This window comes from Tenrec ecaudatus, chromosome 16 (genome assembly GCF_050624435.1).
Source record: "Tenrec ecaudatus isolate mTenEca1 chromosome 16, mTenEca1.hap1, whole genome shotgun sequence".
NCBI classification, from domain to species: domain Eukaryota; kingdom Metazoa; phylum Chordata; class Mammalia; order Afrosoricida; family Tenrecidae; genus Tenrec; species Tenrec ecaudatus.
The window spans coordinates 84,144,093-84,164,470 of NC_134545.1; the positions used below are offsets into that span (position 1 = coordinate 84,144,093).

At 48.2% G+C, this 20,378-nt stretch overlaps 1 protein-coding gene across 1 annotated transcript in view; it reads left to right on the forward strand.

The window, feature by feature from the left end:
* The window catches only part of ENTPD7 (ectonucleoside triphosphate diphosphohydrolase 7), a 40,439-nt gene extending 24,272 nt beyond the window's left edge, over window positions 1-16,167 (forward strand). Inside the window, exons 6-13 of the mRNA XM_075535103.1 lie at window positions 2,190-2,293; window positions 4,352-4,408; window positions 8,658-8,791; window positions 10,449-10,615; window positions 11,764-12,088; window positions 13,465-13,550; window positions 13,710-13,871; window positions 14,872-16,167. Of these exons, the coding sequence (XP_075391218.1) occupies window positions 2,190-2,293; window positions 4,352-4,408; window positions 8,658-8,791; window positions 10,449-10,615; window positions 11,764-12,088; window positions 13,465-13,550; window positions 13,710-13,871; window positions 14,872-15,103 (1,267 nt within the window). The 3' untranslated portion in view covers window positions 15,104-16,167. The remainder of the gene's footprint in view (window positions 1-2,189; window positions 2,294-4,351; window positions 4,409-8,657; window positions 8,792-10,448; window positions 10,616-11,763; window positions 12,089-13,464; window positions 13,551-13,709; window positions 13,872-14,871) is intronic.
* Window positions 16,168-20,378: the final 4,211 nt, after the last annotated feature.

Below are 20,378 nucleotides of genomic sequence, written 5' to 3' on the forward strand. Positions count from 1 at the left end.
ATTACCGGGGCCTCATCCCAGGGACATATGTATACAGCATCTTCTTCCCTATGCCCCTTTTGAATATATATTTTTTTGAGCTTACCTCAGCGGACTCATGTAGTACTTGACCTTTTGTACTTGGCTTACTTCACTTAGCATAATTTCCTCCAGTTTTTCCCATGTGGCGATATGCTTCATGTGTTCATCATTTTTTTTTGTTGATAACATCATTGTTTTTTAGTGATGCGTCATACTCCATTGTATGTATGTACCAGAGTTTTTAATCCATTCGTCTGCTGATGGAAATTTGGGCTGTTTCCAATTCCTTGCAATTGTGAACTGTGCTGCGATGAACACTGGGGCACAGATGTCTGGCCGTGGTTTGTTTTTGGTCTCTTCTGAGTATATGCCCAGTAGGGGGATTGCTGGATCATAAGGTAGCTCAATTTCCAACTGTTTTAGATATCGCCAAATTGATTTCCATAATGGCTCTACATACCTACAGGTCCACCAGCAGTGGATGAGAGTTCCTGTCTCTCCACATCCCCTCCAACACTTGTTGCTTTCTGATTTCTTGAACTGGGCTATCTTTGAGGTTGTTAGGTGGTATCTCATAGTTGTTTTAATTTGCATTTCTCTTATGGCTAGAGATCTGGAACATTTTCTCATATATTTATTGGCCATTTGGATTTCTGCCCTTGAGAAACTCCTGCTCAGGTCCTTTGCCTACCTCCTAGGTGGACAATTGGTTTTTTTTTTTTCTTGTAGTTTAGCAGTGTATTGTAGATTTTAGTAATAAGGCCTTGGTCGGATGTGTCATTGCTAAAGATGTTTTCCCGAGAGGAGTTTTTATACTGTGGCATAAACAAGGCACAAGGACAGGTGGTGTCATGCTGTAGGAACTTACATAGGAACTTACAAAAATAGGAACTTACAAAAATCAAAACATGTAACCAGCAACACCAGCAATTTCAGAAGTAAATGCAATCGGCCAGCAGTTACAGAAATTACAAAAGGAACGATAGTAGGTACCGAGTGGCCACATTTGGGTCAATACAAAATGGCTGCACTCAGGCTAAGGAACGTTGACAAAGTGCCTACATTTAACATATACATCATGGTCACCTTGGGGTTCCTTGTGGTGGGTTACTGCACTGAACAGAAGTTGAAAACCTATTCTTACTTCCCTGGAGTGGCTGGTGGTTCTGAATAGCTGACCTTGTAGCTAGCAGCCCAGTTTGTGATCCACTACACCACCAAGGCTCCTAGAATCACGTTGCTCCTTACAGTTTTGCTCTTTGTTTGTTTTACTGATCTATAAAAAGGAAAGAAAGCCACTGCTCTAGAGCCCATTTCAACTTAATAGCAAAACTCTATGACAGAGTAGAACTGTCCTGTGGATTTTCAAAGCTGTAAATATTCATGGGATCAGAAAGCCTCCTTTTTCTCCCTTGGAGTTGCTGGTGAGCTTGAACTGCTGACCCTTGAAATCAGTAGCCTAGTGTGTTACCCACTCTGTTCCCGGGGCTCCCTGAGAATACTCCTGGCAGAGGAAAAGCAGCAGTACTATAGACGCTAAACCTCAATTGTTATTCCCCAAGTGGGAGACATTGTGACCTTTGGAGTCTGAACCTGAACTGGGTTTGCCAAGTGAGTTATATTAAAAAAAAAAAACTCAACTTTTGAAGCCCGGAAAAAGAGATTAAAAAGTTAATAATTAACATATGTGAAGGAGTCTGTAAAAACTTGTGGAACAAACAATACTTCTTTGTGTGGTGATGTAAAGACTGGTGTGCAAGAAGAGCCGAGGATGAATTAGTCTTAATTTAAAGCCTTTCTTTCCGAGTCAGTAGAAATAATGTCGCTAGCTCTGCTTTATAATTATGAAACAGTGTTGTGGTGTCCTGAGCCTTATTCAGACTCAGCCTGGGAGGGTCAAGCCTGGGAGGGTCAAGAACCGGTCTTGTTTTGAAGCAGGAGAAGGGAAGCCATTGTTACCACTGCCACATGGCCTTTTCGGTAGGCTATACACTGGAAACAGCCTAAAGCCGTGATATCAAAGGGGTTTGTTGCCAAAAGGAGTGGGCTGAAGGAGCCAGGTGAGGGAACATCGAGGCCCGCCCAAGGCCAAGCAAAAGGACCAGGTGAGACCGTTTGTGATAAGAAAGCTTAACAATTAACTTGGGGTTTTGGGTTCTTTCTTACAGGAAGCAGTTGGCCATCTTGGCTGACCTCGTGAAAGATTTACCTCTGGAGTTCGACTTCCTCTTTTCCCAGTCTCAGGCCGAAGTGATCTCTGGGAAGCAGGAAGGTACTGTCTCCCATAACCGTGGCTTGGCCTCTCTACTGGGCTTTTAGATTCCTTTATACACCTGATTTTGATCCACCAAATCCGGGGCGATTCCGTAATCACCGCTGCATAGCCACCAAATCTGTTGCCTGTGGTTGTTGGACCCGAGTAAGAAATGCTGGGCCTTCCTTGGCAGGCACCCCTTTGACTGTGTTGCCCGTCAGCAGCGCATCAATGCTGCTGCTCCCCCAAAAGGCTGGCCACAGCCTTTCCGGAGCTGATGTGAGAGCTGGCCTTCTTGTGTGGGGCAGCTCCACTCGAATCCCACTCCCTGCAGCACACGGAGAGGGGAGGGTTCATGTCACATAAAATGGGAGGTCATTGTGTCATCTTACAAAGTGGCGGATAATTATACCAGACTCCAAGATAGAGGACAGCCCCACATTGCTGGGAATCACGCCGGAGTGAGAGTGACACCAGTGTGACCCATCCCACTCAGGGACGTGCCCTTCATTGCACTCAGTGTCCTGTGTGGTTGCTTCCCGAAAAACCCGCACTCCGTGGGTGTGAGTTTTTTGGGTGGAGTTGTCGGGGGTGGTCTCTGACAGCCTAAATGTGTGTACTGAATTACAGGGAAATCTCTTAGAAAAGAGGAGCAAAGCGTATGTATCTTTTAGTTGCAGTTCATTCGAGGGGAAAGACTGACATTTAAAAATGTCAGTATTATCTTTTTCGGTCCTAACATACACGTTTGGTTCTTCTTCTGTCTTTTCTGACACGCTCTCTCCTTCCATTTATCACAAAGTGCTTGCTTGCCTTTCTTGGCTATGATAACGGCTGTGCCATCCTCGTTGGTAATGCCAACATTGTGCCACCTTGGAGTCGGCGTCTGCTGGCTAACCTTTCCAGTTTGAGTTCAGATGTTCCTGATTCTTTGTATACTAAGTGATCTTATCTTGCATCCTGGACATTTCGGATATTACATCATGAGGCGCTGGGTCTTGCTTAGATCCTAAGGAGAATGCTGCTTTGTGTGTATGCTTGTTTTAGTTTAGCAGGCGTGCAGCTTAGTGCAACTCGGGTCTCAAGTTCTGGCCCTTCTTCAGTGGACAATGATGTCAGTGGCTTTCATCATATTGGCCAAGCTGAGGGTCATGCAGTGACATCAGCTCAGTCTGAAAGCCTGCAGCCTGTTGCCGTGCATCAGATCCATGCAGGTTTGCCCCCAGGGGTTCATGTGCCCCTTTAGAGACTAGGTCGCCTACGCTCTTCCTTCTTTCTGTTCTGCTTCCCTGGGCTTCACTTTCATGGTCTTCTGGGGAGAAGGCTGAGGCTGCAGTTAGTCCACTCCTGCAATGTGGTCCTCCCAATCGTGTCTGCACCCAGGGACAGATGGTAAGAAAGATGTTGCCCAAGAAGAAAGGTAAGCACTAGGGGTTTGCCCCACGCTCTTGGGACTAGAGTTCCTTGGGTCAGAGAGGATTCACCACCCTCAGCGTTGGATGGGGGTCCCCATTGTGGGATCGCCTGAGGGTTAGGATGGCAGAAAAGGGGATCAAGAAAAGGAATCCAGTGACTTTCTTCCCGGTTTCTGAATCTTCGGTTTCCTTTTCCGCTCCTTGGACCAGAAAACAAAATGCTTGGAGCTCTTTCTGTTAGACACCCAGTGTGCACTCCCATGGTCCAAGCTTCCTTGAATCAGGCACCATCCGAGGGAAAAGGGGAACTCATTGCTGTTTCGGTGGGATTTGCATTACTCTTTAGAGTCCTCAGAAAGCAGCTCCCTGCCTTCTTTCCAGAGTGTGTGTTTGCTTCCAGTGGAGACAAAGGTTGGAGCGTACTTACTTAATTTTGCCTGAAGATTATATAGTTTTCCTCTTCATTAAAGAAAATAAGGTCATACAGCCATTCAGAAAATGCACATACTTTTTAAGGCGGGAGGAATCACGGAAAAAGATTTTCAGTCCATCTATCAAGCGTATGATTACTTATTTCCAAAGAAAGTAGAGCAGCTCGGGTAGGCGTCTACATGGTCTCAACCGTAAAGAATAAGCAAGAACCTTTATATTCTTTTCTTAGGGGTTTATGCATGGATTGGGATCAACTTCGTTTTGGGAAGATTCGACCATGAAGACGGTGAGTAGTATTTCTTACTCTAACATTTCTTTGAAAAAAGAGCTGGTAAACTTGAAGTTATGGTGGGTGTGTCAGCCTGTCAGTACTAATTTTGAGTTGTTTTCCTTTCTTTTCTCATTTCAAACTTGTGTTTTCTGGTCCTCGTTTGCCTCCTCTTTAGCTTTTCGTTATGTTGCTGAGCGTGTGCAGCAGAACCCAACACCAGCTCCTCCCTCTCTCTCTGTATGATTCAGTGACGTCTAGTATAGCCTTCAAGTTGTGGATGACTCACACACCATTTTCTCTGAATCTCTCCTTCCCCTTGAACATGAACTCGGGCCCTCTAAGCTTCCGATTGCCGTGGTCTGTCGGATCCCACTTAGAAAATCTCAGTACTCACCCAGGCCTTCTTTACTAATTAAGCTCATATTGTTTGATAGACAGGAGACTTGGGATGGTTTGGGTTTAAGGATTAAGGTGTGAATATTATCGCAGGACAATCATTTGGGGGAGTCATCTAGACTGAAAAGGCTCCAGAACGCCTTGAGTTTTGTGAACACTTTTAAATTCTGTTCCACATTTCCCTCACTGCTCCTGCCCATGATCCGAATTCTTCTGTAGGATCTTTGGTCAAAATGTCCAGTAATTGTAAAGTGATGATGATGGCTTTGATGTGAACCAGAGACAGATAAACCATAACTATATGGATGGATTGTGAGCCCATGGTGAATCGCAGCCCTGATCTGAGAACACGTAGTTCCAATGACAGGGCCATACTCCATACTAGCTTTCAAGAAGACACCACCGAAGATACTGGCGCCATAGCAAAGTGTGATGCAGAAATCAAACGGTGCCCGGCCGTCAGAGAGACTAACACCCGGGGTCGTACAGACGTCTCTGAAAACAAGTGAGGTGTCAACCAAGTCCACACAGAAGCACCCCAGCCGGTGGGAGCCTAGGATTGTCAGTGTTTTGGTTGTTGTTCGGTGCCATCTGGTTGGTTCCAACTCATAGTGATCCTGTGAACAACAGAACGAAACGCTGCCCGGTCCTGTTCCGTCTTCACAGTTGTTCCTATGCTTGAACCCAAGTGTTGTAAATAATATAATCTAAATCCAGAAGAGGGAATGTAATCCAAATCCGGAAACAATATAATCCAAATCTGGAAGATCGCAGAGCTTCGATTCCGAACACCCACTGTGCTGACGGCGATGGGTGACCTTGGAGGCCCCAGCCATTATCCAGAGATGTGTGTAGCCTTGCTCTCAGATAGGGGGCCTTGTCAGATGTTGTTAGGTTAAAATGTCACACCTTATCATTTGAGCGCTCTTTTGGCCCATTCTAAAGTTGTTTTAGTTTCTAGTATTTCCTGCTTTCTTTTGATGGTTAGTGTTTGGTTTGGATGGTTTTCTGTATGTGAAATCCAAGATAGGTCAAGGTATAGAGAGTAGATGGATAAATAATTATCTAGGGGCTGGCGGGGAAGGGTGGAGTGAACTGGGGAGCGAATGTGGATGATGGTACAGCAGGCTAGTCTATGCTCACCCTTACAGAGGAGTCAGAGCCCCAAACCCATCGGCAGGACCTCCACATGGATTCAGCCTGACAAATCCCACCGACCATGGGCCGGCCAGGGCTGTGACTAGCCTTGCTCTTGGGACGAGTGGGTCCGAAAGTGGACTCATGCAGATGTACTATGCATATACTTGAATATAAGCCAACCCGAGTATAAGCCGAGGGACCTAATTATCACCTGGGAAACCACAAAAACTGATCGACTCGAGTATAAGCCTAGGGTGGAACTTGCAGAAGCTACTGGTGAGTTTCAATAATCAAAACAAATGAAAATAAAATTACTAAAAATTGAGACATCAGTGGGGTTATTTAAATATTTATTTTAAATAAAAAACCTAAGTAAAAGGACAAGTCATTTAACATTAGTAAACCAGCACAGTAAGTGGAAAATAGGTTCAACAGAAACAATAAGGTAAACAAAAACACAACAAAAAAAAACAATAAGGTATCAACAATGATACCTTAAGAGTACTATTCCCTGAGCTCAAACAGCAACCAAGCTAAAATGTAAAGAGTTAAAATCCTTCAAAACTGGATTCCTCGTCATCATCCGTATCCCAATGCAGAGCTTCAGCTGGTGTGAGGTCATCATAGACGCTGTCCTCACTGAGATCCCGTCATCACCATCACTGCTGTCATTTTCATACAGAGCGCAGTCTTCACTGCCATCCACAGCATTACTAATACTACATTTCTGGAAGCCACGTCGCGCCATGTCTTCTGGAAGGTCTTCCCATGCATCTCGAACCCACTTTGATGTTAACTGTATGTCAGGCTTCATGAGATTTCCTCCTTTTGTTAGTCGGGCTTGACCAGATGGCATCCCTTCATGCCACATCCTTCGCACACGGTCTTTAAAAGGCTTATTCAAAGATACACGTCATAGGACGGCTCTGATTGGTTAGATGTGAGTAAACAAACATTCAAAGCCCTGAAGTGCCAGCGGAGCTTTGAATAAACAGTGGAGAAACGGCAATCACCATGAGATAACAGGGCGCTTGTCCTGTTACTTCGGGGTGCTGGAGGGAGGGCAGCGAGATGTTACACCTCGGTGGGGTACCGCTGACCTGTGTATAAGCCGAACCCAGTTTTTCAGCACATTTTTGGTGCTGAAAAATTTAGCTTGTACACGAGTATATATGGTAGGTTAACACGTAACACTGTATCATTCGTTCTCCCTTTGACCCATTTTAAATTTGTGCTAGTTATTTTCCGCTTTCTTTTTTTATTGAGAATTTTCCCTGTTTTGTTATTGTTTTTTTTGTTTGCTTGTTTTAGTATGTTTTTCTTTATATGAAATCCAAGATACGTCAATCTCTAGAGACAGTAATTGAATTAATAATTTCTTAGTGTGTGGCAGGGGAGGAAATGGAGGTAATGATGATGAAGGCAGGAAGAAGAAATGTTCTAAAATTGATGGGAGTAATGCATTGTGTAACTCTTTACTATATTAAACTAGTGCTAAGCAGGTTACATGTCAATGAAGATATTCAAATTAAATATAATCTTAAAAAGCACATACATGTTATAGTGAATGTCTAGTGTAATTCATGTGCAATCTTTTACAAATGTTTTTAATATTAAAAAAAGATAGTCCATGGATAATGTCTACTCTAGGCCTGATGTTCTTCTCGGACTCCTGATTTTTCAGTGGAAACTGTTACTGGAGGGCATGGGCTAGGGGACAGGGTGCCCATGACTCTTAAACTGTAATTGCTTCTTGACCTTTCAAGGAGCTCTGGTGACATAGTGGTTACGTGTTGGGCTGCGAACTGTAAGGTTAGTGGTTCAAAACCAGCAGCCACTCTGTGGGAGAAAGATGGGTCTTTTACTCCCATGAAGAGTTACAGTCTCAGAAACTCACAGGGGCAGTTCTGTCCTGCCCTTTGGGGTCATTATGAGTGGGCATCAACTTGATAGCAGTGTTTTGACCTTTCAATGAATGAACAGAGACAGGAAATACGGGTTTTTCTGAAGAGTAAAAATAAACTATGAGTTCAAATGGTATTTCTGACTCACATTTAAGATAAGGCTTTTGCTTAATTTCTTTGATTTCATACTTGTATACTTTTCCTCTAATGCGGAATTTTTGTTTAAAAGACATTAACATGGGCATTTGTTTTCTTTGTTCCACAACACACGTTTAATGGGAACACCAGTAATAGCATTAACAATAAGACAACTTAGAATGCAGGTGAAATATTTGTTTATTTTGCCCTATGGATGTAGTCCACTGGAGCAGAGACGCTGACCCTTAATTGGCCCACTGCCCCCTTTTTCAGGGGGGAAGAATTAGCACCCCACTGCAATGGAAAACGTTTGTACTATAGCCCAGAATCCAGGACCAAGTGTAGGCACCTGTTTTTTCAGCCCTCCTGGATTAGTCTGTCGGCCCCTGGGGGTGTTATCACCCATTTGGGAAGCACGGCACTAGAGATGTACTTGCACAGTCAAAATACCATTTATTTTTAATTGTGTAAAATATATATGGAACGCAACCTTTGCCAAATCCATGCCAACCACCGTGTTCTAAGTCACTTGAAATAATGGTCTTCTGAGTGATATACAGTTGATGGCGATAGATGGATTTGTGGTTTGCTTTCATTCTTGCAAGAGATTGCTGTGTTGCTGTTCCCTTTCGGGATTGACTTGGGTCTTTAATTACCAGGGCCCTCTGTTCCTTGATTTATTTCAGAATCAGATACTGAAGTGCCCCAGGAATTGGCCACCGGACGCAGAAGGACAGTAGGGATCTTGGATATGGGAGGGGCCTCTCTCCAGATTGCTTATGAAGTTCCTACCTCAACCTCTGACCTTTCTCCAAAACAGGTATTTTGCCTTTTAGGGAAATGAGTTACCTAGCAATGTCAGAAGAGCCCAGGCGGCATAGTGGGTTACGCATTGGGCTGCTAACTGGAAGGTCAGCTGTTCAAAACCACCAGTTGCTGTGCCGGAGAAAGATGAGGCTTTCTGCCCCCATTAAGAGTGACAGTCTGGAAACCCACAGGGCTGTTCTGCTCAGTCCCCAGGGTCGCTATGGGTTGGAATCCACTCGTTGGCAGTGTGTTTGGTGTGGGGGTTTGGGTTCGGAATGTCAGTGTTTGAATAGAAAGGGCTTGAGACTGGGACCTACCTGCTGAGTCCAAATATTTGTTCAGAGCCGTGTTAGCTTGTGTGGTCTTGGGTGGCTCCATTATCTGAGACTCAGGTCTCCTTACATCAAAAGGGGACAGTTACAGGGACTGCACGAGATCATGAGGGTGACCGGACCCACGGGTATAAAGCGCTTAGCAGACTACCCAGGATTCGATACGTGGTAGCAAGTTCAAGTCAATGGCTGATGTCACAGGGTGACCAGGATGAAACAGGACAATGGACCTAAATCACGGAGCCAAGGATTTGCCACGTGTTGTTCAGTGATCCCCGTGTAGTGAATCCATCCCTGTGCTTCTGAGGATTCTCACTTGCCTCGAATGTAAAGAATGTGATTTGAGGGGAACATTTTATCCGAGAGAGGAATGCAGATAATCTGCAAGCCTCCACTGTGTGTGAGGAATGGGCCGTGTCCGAGTGCTCCCTGGAAGCTCGTATTCCGTCGGAGGGGACAGCCGAGATGTCAGATACCAGGCAGACCTTGACGGTGCTGTCATTTGGTCGAGGCCGGCATTCTCAGCCTTGGCACTGGGGACGTTTGGGCAACAAAGCTGCTCGCTGTCCTGTGCACTGCCAGATAGTTAGCTGCAGCCTTGTGTTTACGTGATGTCAGAAATACCCCGAGTCGGGAGAATCAAAAATGTTTCTGGACATTGCCAAATATCCCCTGGGTCAGGGGCAGGCGGGCAAAATCATCCCCCGCTGAGAACAAATGGCCTGAACAGACGGCAGCGTGAGTGTGAGCAGAGGCCCGCCCCGCTTGCGAATGCCATGCCGTGCGAAAAAGGTGAGTTATGTGCCGGACACGGAGGGAGATGCTTACCGACCTGTGCCCCTGAGGCCCAAATAGATAAAGGAGAGAAACAGAGCACCTGTTCACGGGAGGTGCCATCAGATCGAACCTCCGACCCCCCAAGCCCAGGTTCTCCAGCAAAGCTTCAGGAAAGACCACAGACTAGATCCCATGATGAAACCAGAAAGTCCACACATTTGTTTTTCACTAAAATGTGTCTTGCCTGATTATAAACGAGTAATACATCCCTATTACGAACCATTGGAAGCTACCGTGAAGGACATGCAAATCCAGACACGCTCTATCATCGTTCTGTCTCCTGTATGCCTTCAGGCAGTGCTGTCCTCGTTGGCAGTCAGGCTCCAGTTTGGTTTGCTTGCTTGTTTCTGTTCTACACAGTCTTGTACGCATAGGCCCTTGCGTCAGAATGCTCAGAGGGTCGCAGTATTTTCAAGAGGAGGTTTAGCAAACGTAGTAAGGATATAGTTTTCTGGAAGCCAATCCAAACCAGAGTCCCCTTTGTGCCTATCCATCTACTAGGAAGAAGCTGCCAAGATCTTGCTGGCCGAGTTCAACCTGGGCTGTGATGCCCAACACACCGAGCATGTCTACAGGGTTTACGTCACCACCTTCCTGGGATTTGGCGGGAACTTTGCCCGGCAGCGCTATGAAGACCTTGTGTTGAATGAAACACTTCACAAAAACAGGTACATCCGACGTGGGGCTGCGTTGCGAAGACTAGCGCGTGGCCAGCGTGAGGGGAAGAGTCACATTTGGGACTGCATGGACTTCTGTCTGCCTGAAGGCAGTGGGTTGGGTCATTTTGTTTCTCACTGAGAGAGTTGAGCCCTTGTTTCTTCCTCCTCCCTGTCACCTCAGCTGGTGTGGCAGCGGCAGCAGCTCCTAGAAACCCTATGTTGGCAATCCCACTGGATCTGGGTGAGGCCACTTTTGGATCTTTGTTGTTCAAAGCAAAAAACTCACTGCCAACCTTTTGATTCCGACTCATAGCAACCCTGTGTGACAGGCTAGACCTGCCCTTGTGGGTTTCGGAGACTCAGTCTTTCGGAGTCGGGAGCCTTATCTTCTTCCCTCAGAGGAGCTGGTGGGTTTGAACTGCTGACCTTGCGGTTAGCAGCCCACAAGGGAACCTACTACGCCACCATGCCTTCTCTCCCTTCCTTAGGCCTAACATCTGTGGCTGCACCTTCATCCAGGAAGTCTGCTATTCAGCATGTCTCTGCACAGCAACTGTAGCGGTCAGTTGTCATTGACCAAGTTTGACTTCCGCTTAATTTCCTTCCAGTGCCGCATCCGCATCTGGATTTCTTTATGACTTAAGAAAGCTGGCACTAGGCAGGTAAATAACCAGAGCTGTGTGAGACCACGGTAGGACTCAACACCTGTCCCTCCATTCCTGCTCACCGCAGGGGGCTCCAGCTCATCCCCAGCCCCTCTTGGTCTCCTTCAGAGCCCGATGCTCCCTGCGCTTGAGAACTCCCCTCCTTGGGACGCCCTCTCCTCGGGCCTCCTCTGTCGTTTTTTTCGGGAACCCCGGTCAGGACAGTGTGATCCTTTTCCGAGGCCTGTGGGCATGAAGAGCGAATGGAGAACACGGGCTCATCGCTCCAGTCTGGCTGTCACCCTGGGAACTGTGTATCCCATGGCTGAAAGGTCGAGTGAAATGAGTCAGCACCAGATTTCCCTCTCTTTGGTGCACTAAGTTCATCCCGCACCGTCCAGCTCTGCCCTTGCGTCTAGGGACGTCCTGGAGCAGGAGCGCACTGGCTGTGCTGCACGTGGTATCCTCAGACTTGGATGAGAGTGTCACAGCCTGTTTGTGTCCTTATGGCAGGTTGCTGGGCCAGAAGACAGGCCTCAGTCCCGAAAATCCGTTTCTGGACCCCTGCCTGCCCGTGGGACTCACAGATGTGGTGGAGCGGAACAGCCAAGTCCTGCATGTTCGAGGCAGAGGAGACTGGGCGACATGTGGGGCCATGCTGAGCCCCCTGCTGGCTCGCTCCAACACTAGCCAAGCCTCGCTGAATGGCATCTACCAGTCACCCATTGACTTCAACAACAGCGAGTTCTATGGCTTCTCCGAGTTCTTTTACTGTACCGAGGATGTGCTGCGCATTGGTGGCCGCTACCACGGGCCCTCGTTTGCCAAGGCTGCTCAGGTAGGTCCTCACCAAGAGAGATGACTCAGGACCGTGCCTAACATCATGCCCGTGCCGGCCACAGGGCTTCTGATGATCTCATCAATTCTCTTCAGAGCCTCGCTGAGCCCTCCTTTTTACAGAGTTTGAGAACCTTCTCCACCCCCTTGCTTTCTAGTGAATGAAGCTTGGGTTCCCATGGGTGTCAGGTTCCTCAAATTGCCACCCAGCTCAACCATTCCTGTGCTGCCACACAGGGGGGCAAGTCTGGGTCAGAGTGGTGTGGTACCACGGATCCTTGGAAGGACATTGGAAATTGGGAGTCTTAAGAATACACGACTAAATTTCTATTTCTAGCCTGGGCCTTCCCCTCAAATTCCAGACTTAACGTATTATATCGTCATAGTCCGTCTACAACTTTCAAATGTTAACTCTCTCGGAAACCAACCAGCGGAGCCAACCTGAGTCATAACTTAGGTGCCTCGCCAGGCCCCATGTAACTTGGCCCTGTGTTTCCGTCCTTTATTTTGACTCACATACGTCCCAGCGATGCCTTCCCTGGGCACCTTGCTGAAACGGCAGCCCACGCCGACATTCCATTTCCCTCCTTCCTGCTTTCGTTTTTCTGAGCGCTTTGTCCTCAAGTCAGGCTCTGTGGAGGTCAGTGGTGTGTGTGTGTTTGTTACTTTCCCACCAGTAGAATAGAAGCTTCCTGAGGACAGGGCTTTTGGTCTGCTTCCTTTCTTGCTGGCCCCTAGCATGGCAACTGAAACCTTTAGTAAATAGTAGTTGAATGAAAGGGAAGGAGTGATTCTTGGATGAGAATTACAACATGGAGGCAGGTGTGTGTGTGTGTGTGTGTTTGAAATTCTATTTCAACACCGGAGAGCGTGCATCAGTTAGTAATTTCTACACGCACAACTCAGTGCCTCTGGTAGATTGCTCACCGTGTCCAGCCCTCCTCACCCTCCTCTTCTGAGTTGCTCTTCCCCCAGTCCCGTAAATGTACCGCTCGCTGAGTTTCCTGTCCAGCCCTGTGAGGCGCTTGTGTCCAGCTGATCCCAAACTACGTAGGTCTCGGAAGAGGGCAGCGGTTGCTGCCCCTCCCTGCCCCCTGGAAGCTGCCGAGCTCAAGGGCCACCTCAGGCTGCGTTGGCACTGCGCTTGGAGGCCAGGGGAAACTATTCTCCGCCCACTCAAGTCACCGTGCCCCGAGCTCTGGGACTGGCCTTGGACAGGACACAACATCCAGCGAGCGGACGTGCCATTTGAGTGTCCCTTTGGCAGCCAGCATCCCATGAGAAAATTGAAAAGATGACCACCCTGACGGGGTCTGAGGGTTTTGAGTGTGCCTGGCATCTCACGTTGCGCCATGTCTGGGCCACGTTTCCCCCCAGGATTACTGTGGCATGACCTGGACGGCGCTCACTCGGCGCTTCAAGAGCGGCCTCTTTTCATCGCACGCAGACGAGCACCGCCTCAAGTGAGTAGCTCCCGGGCCCGGGGCCGAGTCTTCCAGGGGGTCCTCGCCCGCTGGAATGAACTGCGGGGGATGTTAAGTCAGGGTGTGAAGTGGCTTATGGCAAAGGAAACAATTAGAATGCTCCCCCCCCCAACTTTTCTTTTTTTTTCTTTTGTGCAGGTATCAGTGTTTTAAGTCGGCCTGGGTGTACCAAGTCCTTCACGAGGGGTTCCACTTTCCCTATGACTACCCAAACCTGCGGACGGCCCAGCTGGTGTATGACCGAGAGGTGCAATGGACACTGGGAGCCATTCTGTATAAAACACGATTCTTACCACTCAGGTAAAGCAAGGCTGAGCACCGGCACCTGGAGCTCTGAGAACGTTGGTCCTTCAGAATAAGTTGCTGAAGTGACCATCTGCTCCCTCTGGCCCTCATCACTGCCATATAAGATGCTTGGGACACTGGTCACACACCCTCACCCCCGGACGGTTTCAGAGAAAGGAGGATGAATCCTTCATCTCCGGCCCCTGGGCCTCCGAGCCAGGCAGGAGATGGCAGGCAGGGAAGTAGGCTAGGGGCAGGGAGTCGTGGGAAACTGGAGAGAGGGGACCCCAACTATCGAGCTGATGGCTGCCGTGCGAAAGTGCTGCTCCATCAGGGCCAATTTGTCACGAGAAGCCAGAAAAATCTGTATTTTCTATGAAGTCCTTGCATTTGGAGAAGTCATATTAAAACTCACTCATGCGCTCACTCGGCAGGCCAAATAAAACAAAATTGCATCTAGCATCAAGGTCACCGCATTGGCTCCTGTTCCAGGTAGCCAGACCACTGCACTTTGGTTTACACAAATTCTTCTCGTTTCCCAGAACACAGTGCACTTGATGAAGAACTTCCTTCGGATATATTCTAAATTCTAAGGAACAGAGAAGCTCCTCTTTTTCTTTTTCAAGATTCAGAGTACTCTGATTTCTTGACTGGATTCAGGGGACCCCTGTTTTCATTAGTGCCATATTTACAAAGCATATTTCAAGACTTTATGTTACAGATGGCCAATCTTGTCTTCGGTTGTTTTGACTTGAGTGTTTCAGGGCCTTCTAATTGTATCCCTCATTTCTGGAGGGGGTTGGTCTAGGAGACTCTCCTCTGTAGGCCGTGAAAGGCGGGGTTGGGGAGGAATCGCCCCAGCAGCCCTGGGATTTGTAACGTGACCTTCGTCAGCTTCGCTTGCTGTGTGGAGCTGCTTGCTGTTGGTTGACTAAATGAGAGGACCCCAGGGGGCCTTTCAGATCAGTCATTTCTTGCTGGGACTAATATGTTCCCCCTGCAAATTCCTCCCTAGGGATAGGCGGCAGGAGGGTGTCCGGCAAATGCACGGTGGCTGGTTTCGTCTGTCTTTTGTCTACAACCACTATCTCTTCTTCGCCTGCATCCTGGTGGTGCTGCTGGCCATCATCCTGTACCTTCTGCGGCTGCGCCGGATCCACCACCGACAAGCCCGAGCCTCAGCGCCACTGAACTTGCTGTGGATTGAGGAAGTGGTGCCCATGATTGGGGTACAGGTAGAGCCATGAGGCTAGACCAAGACTCAAGAAACTTGACTCCCCCAGAGTTGCTGCTCACGGAATTCCACCATGTTCCTGCCCTGGCTGCAGATGCTGCTTTGCCTGACCTTCTGGGTAACCGGCCGTGGGATTTCTACTTTGATGACTTCCACGCATCCCAGGGCCTCTTCTCTGAGAGAAGCTATAATGCAAACTGTGAAGAGCCACAATCCCTGAGAGATGGGTGCAAACAAAGGGGGGCAGCTGGAGCCCCACCGAGGCACGCTCTACTCCCCTGTCCGAGAGGTCCGGTCCTGGGGATCTAGCCTTTTCTCCCCTCGCTGGAGCATCAAGTTTGGCATTGGGCAGCACCTTGGTGGAAGCTTGATTGAACCTAAGCCTGGAGCATCGGATGCCAAGTCAGACATCACAGGAAGTGCAGCTGCTCCTTTCTCTGTAACAGAGATTTAATTTATGTGGACATCCACAGCCTTCTGTCGGGTTCCAAGATCTTTGCAGTTCAGTGGACCAAATCTTTGCCGTTCAAGCCACCAAAATAGCACACAGCTTCCTGGCTGACTTGACAAAGCAGCCACTGTGGGTGTGGCCCAGGCTGTGTGTGTGTGTGTGTGTGTGTGTGTGTGTGTGTGTGTGTGTGTGTAAAAGGGTAGAACCCCTTCTAAATGAATGGCCTATCCAAGATTCAGGCCCTGTGTGTGTGTGTGTATGTGTGTAAAAGGGTAGAACCCCTTCTAAATGAATGGTCTATCCAAGATTCTGACAAGAACATACAGGGTCCCTGGTAAGACCAGGGCAGACAGGATTTCTGTGTCCATGTGCCTCACAGGCAGGCGGTTAGGGCATTGAGCCTTCTGTGCTCGTAGGATAGGAGAGTTGTGATGGGGCTCCGGGCCCGGCACGGTTGTTTCGGGTCCTCCCAGCCTCGTTTGATGAGCAGGAAGATTCAGTGAATTCCTCCCGTTCACTACCAAGATCAATATGTAGTCTGCGGAGGAATGCATTGAGGTTGTTTACAAAGACTGCAAGAGAAATAGAAGTGTGGGCAAAGGCAATAAAACGAAAGCTCCTATTTATTCATGTTGAAGTTTTTTGTTTTTGTGAGAGAGAGGAATTTTTCAGTCTCTGACTTCTGGACTGTCTGAAAAGTGTCACATTTTGGAACAAACATGCATCTGCTGCAACCTTTAGAACTTGTGTTAAAGCCATTGTTCAGTCACCACCAGCATTTTCACCAATGGGAGGGGGGGGGGTCCAGGCAGCCATCACAATGCCATTTGCATCCACCCAAAGCTCCCCTTCAGGAGATCGGCTCCTCCCCCACATCCAGCATTTAAATGGCTTGAGCAGTTCCCTTCGGAGCCTTCTGTATCCTTCCTTCCCTTGTTCCCCCTGGGGGCTGTGGACATGGGGCCAGGGGGACTCCCAGAGCTGGGGTCATCTCTAAGTGAAGAGGGTAAAGACCTCACCTGCCAGACAAAAATGGAGGTGGCAGTGCGTGTCCTGCTGCTTGGTTGTAGGTGGGAGCCTGGCCTCTCTTCCCAGCAGATGCAGGTGCACCTGGTGCAGAGGACTGCGGTTTCTTTTGGACCTAGTTGTTCCTTTCCATGAGAACTGTCACAGCAGTTTCCTTTCAGTATGTAGACCTCGAGATTACCTGGGTATTTTTTACTTCATATTCTCTGGGCCCTGATGAGGAAGCCCTGGCCTGAATGGAGACTGCTGATACATAATGTCACAATCTGTATTGGCTAGCCACTGCCCACCCAGGCAACCTTTGCCCCTTGGTTTCCGAGTGCTGTTTTCTGGTTTTCTTGTGCGAGAATGGCCTAGTCAAAAAGAACCTGACTGACTGAACAGTGGTCCCCGCTTTGTGTTCCACATGAACTTGAAGAAGAGCTGTGATTGACCCAGTGGCGAGAGCACGCTTCTTAGGAGAGTTGTGGCGAGAACAGCGGCGCTTGTTCAAGTACTTCGTGTGTACCAGGCCCTCTGGTAAGACTAGTTTGTGCTTTCTAATCATTACAACAACCTTTCAGGTTGCTATTGTGTTTTTAGTTGAGAAACTCTGGATACCTATGTTTATCTACCCCCCGCCCCAATAGAAACCGATGTATTCCTAATTTGTTTTTGAGTTTTTGTTCAGTTGTTCTGACAGCGCTGTGTCTACTCCTGGTCCGGCATGATGCTGTCTAGGTGTCATTGTTACTGCCATGGGGGTAGGGGGTGGGGATTCGAGCGTCCCACAGTGTGAAAATGCGGAGGGCAGTTTGCCTCCCCCATGGTTTCCAACTGCAGACTGAAATGTCATTAGACACAAGACATGTTTTCCCATGCCAATGACTTAGGTATTGTGTTTATAATGAAAATTTATTTATAGGTGACATCTTGTAAATAATAGGATCCTTTCTTGCCATACTTTGACCACCTCCCAGATTTCTATTCTTTATGAATTTTACATTTTGAATGGTCCCTTGTGGAGAAAATGGTTTTTATAAACTTGACTGTATCCTGGTTCCTTGAATTATTATTTCTTGCTAACATTAATAGTGGACCTGAACTTTTAAAATTCTTTTTATTTGCCACTCTGGGGACAGGTCAGATGTCAGGACGGAAGCCAGTGGCCCATAGGAATGCTGGGTTATCAGTCTCCTGGTCGTACCATCTGTCCTCCAGCTCAGTCCAGAGAGTGAGTTCTTGTTACCAGCATGAAAGTACGCAAAGCACCCAATTGTGTGGGGTTGTTGTTAGGTGCCAACCCATAGTGACCCCTGCACAACAGAACGAAAATTGTGCCCGGTCCTGGACCATCCTCACAATGGTTCCTACGCCAGGGCCCACGGCCGCTGTGCTAATCCATCTTGTTGAGGGCCTTCCTCTTTTACTGCCCTTCCACTTTACCAAACATGATGTCCTCCAGGAAACGGTGGCTCCCGACAACACATCCAAAGTACGTAAGAGGAAGCCTCCTTGCCCTCCGTTCCCCCGAAGGGCACTCTGGCTGTACTTCTTCCAAGATGGATGTTTGTTCTTTGAGTGGTGGTACCACAGCCACTTAAGCGGTGGTATCACAAAGCCAACGCATACTATCTTTCTGCACTTTCGCTCCTTGCATTTCACGGGCCTAGGAAATCTGAGCCACTTCCCACCAACCTCATTTACTCTCCGGAGGATGTCTTCCAAAATTCAGGCCCTCCCTCAGTCTAAGAGCTGTCTTCAATCCCAAAGGCCAAGGGCAGTGATAATTGGCAAGTTGTTGACTGACAGTCTGCCCTGAACTTCCTGAATTCGTCTTTTCAAGCACTAACATTTATTTTCACATCCCCATTTACAGTTCCTTACTGGTTTTATCTAAGCAGATGCCTCCTCTCCACTCGACTTCCCAATAGTTTTGTAGTTTGCTTTTTAAATGTTTCGTCCGGGTGGCAGAGAGACAAGTAGGTGGCATGGTGTGATGGAAGGAGCAGTGGGTTTAGCAAACTGCAGACTGGGCTGCTCATCTTGGCTTTGGTTCCGCAGAGCATGCCACGTGCCCTCTGGCTCCCTTCTCATCTGTCAAATGAGGTAGCTCAACAGGAGACTACGAGGACCTAGAGCAAGAGAGATGGAAAAGCCATACAATGGCTGGAAGTGGGCTCTGGCCCTTTGGCTTAAAAGACGAGGCTCTCCACCAAAGCCATGGTCACCTGCTATTTTATCCATAGCCACTGGTAATAAGGCTGAGGTTGATTAGATTTGTCCAAACTTCTAATCCTTTTAAAAATGTTTACATGTCCGAGTTTCGAACAACTTGCTTCATTCTGTACAGATTGCTTCAACCACAGTTCTCTTCAGCAGTTCGTGGTTACAATCCAACCTCACTTAAGGAGGACATGCCAACTGGCTCTCCCTGAATAGGAATTTGGTGGTTAACTCCCGGGCAGTGTCCAGGCTTCCTTACTGCAGCCAAGTTTCTCTCTGCCGTCTTTACAACCCTTCTCAAAGCGGTTCAGAGCTAGTATCCGACTTTTCCTTCTCGCCGGTGGTGTGTGGTGTAGCTTTGAATTGGGCTTAAGAATTCCCTCCGGTTATTCCCTTAGCTTCTCCGGCTTCACTGTCACTGGGCCAGATGCTTCCCTCCAACCTGCGAGGGTTTTGTTGCCACAAAAGATTACAGTAAAGGAGGACTTAAAAACCTTAAGTTTTGACCCTCCTGATGAATAAGTAACACAGCAAACTTTTTCTGCCTCCTTTGCCAACAAGTGAATATGCTTGAAACCGAGTACTTTGCGGGATTAGGGTGCATGGATTTTCTATGGCTCCATTCCTGCCTCCATCGTGGCCTGGGTTGAATCTAAACTGAAACGATGGAGGCCTGTCTTCTGGTTGTGGTTTCTACCTATGGTTCTCACACAGGTGACTTGCTACAGCTTCATCTGAAGCTCGTTTCCTTCCCATCGCCTTCCTTACATCCCAGGAGACTCCCTTGCATCCTGACATGTTTCCCCGTTGCCTAGTGTATCCCTAGGGCCCAGACAGCTAGTGCCCTGAGCGGAACAGCACAGCCGTTCCCCTGGAAGGCTGCACAATTGGATCCTTTTGTTTGTGAAAGGGACTTTCTGATACAAGGGCATTCTACTTTTAAGGTGTATTCAATCATTGCTTGCCAATTTCACAAATACCAAAGTTACGGAAAATACCTATCATAGGTAGTTTATAGCCATGTGTGCATGCCTTCGGGCAAGCTCAAGAACTCCTGATCCTCTTCAAAGCAGGGCAGCCATCAGGCTCCTTTTGGTGGCCGACCACTGCTCTGCACCACGGGAGCTCTGGCAGCCCCGTGGCTCCTCTCCTGAGCACCCAGGCCTGTGAAGCGGGCTGTGACGGTTCGGAACCTCATTAGCTTCCTAAGTGGCTTTCTCTGCACGGAGGGACCCCAGGCCGATTGAGTTCTGGTTTTCTGTTGCCCTTCGGTGAGGTCCAGAAGCATATGCGGTCTCCCCTCCATTACTCTGCTGTGAGCAGTGGGTTTTTCTCAGAGTGGATTGAAGGCCTCACTAGGATCCAGCCCAGAGGCTCCCTTCTCACAGAACCCCCGCAGGCTGCCTGGGCTGCAGATACTGTGTGCGCGCCCATTTCCCGTGAAGCGTTGGTCCTGAACACGGCTCTTCCAGTTCTGTGATAAAGACTAACTCAGTGTTGGACAAGCTATGCAATGCACGAGAGGCCATGCACGATCCCTCACGTGGGGGTGGGTGTAGGCCTTGGCTGACACAAAACCCACCTGGTCTGGGCCTGCACCAGACGA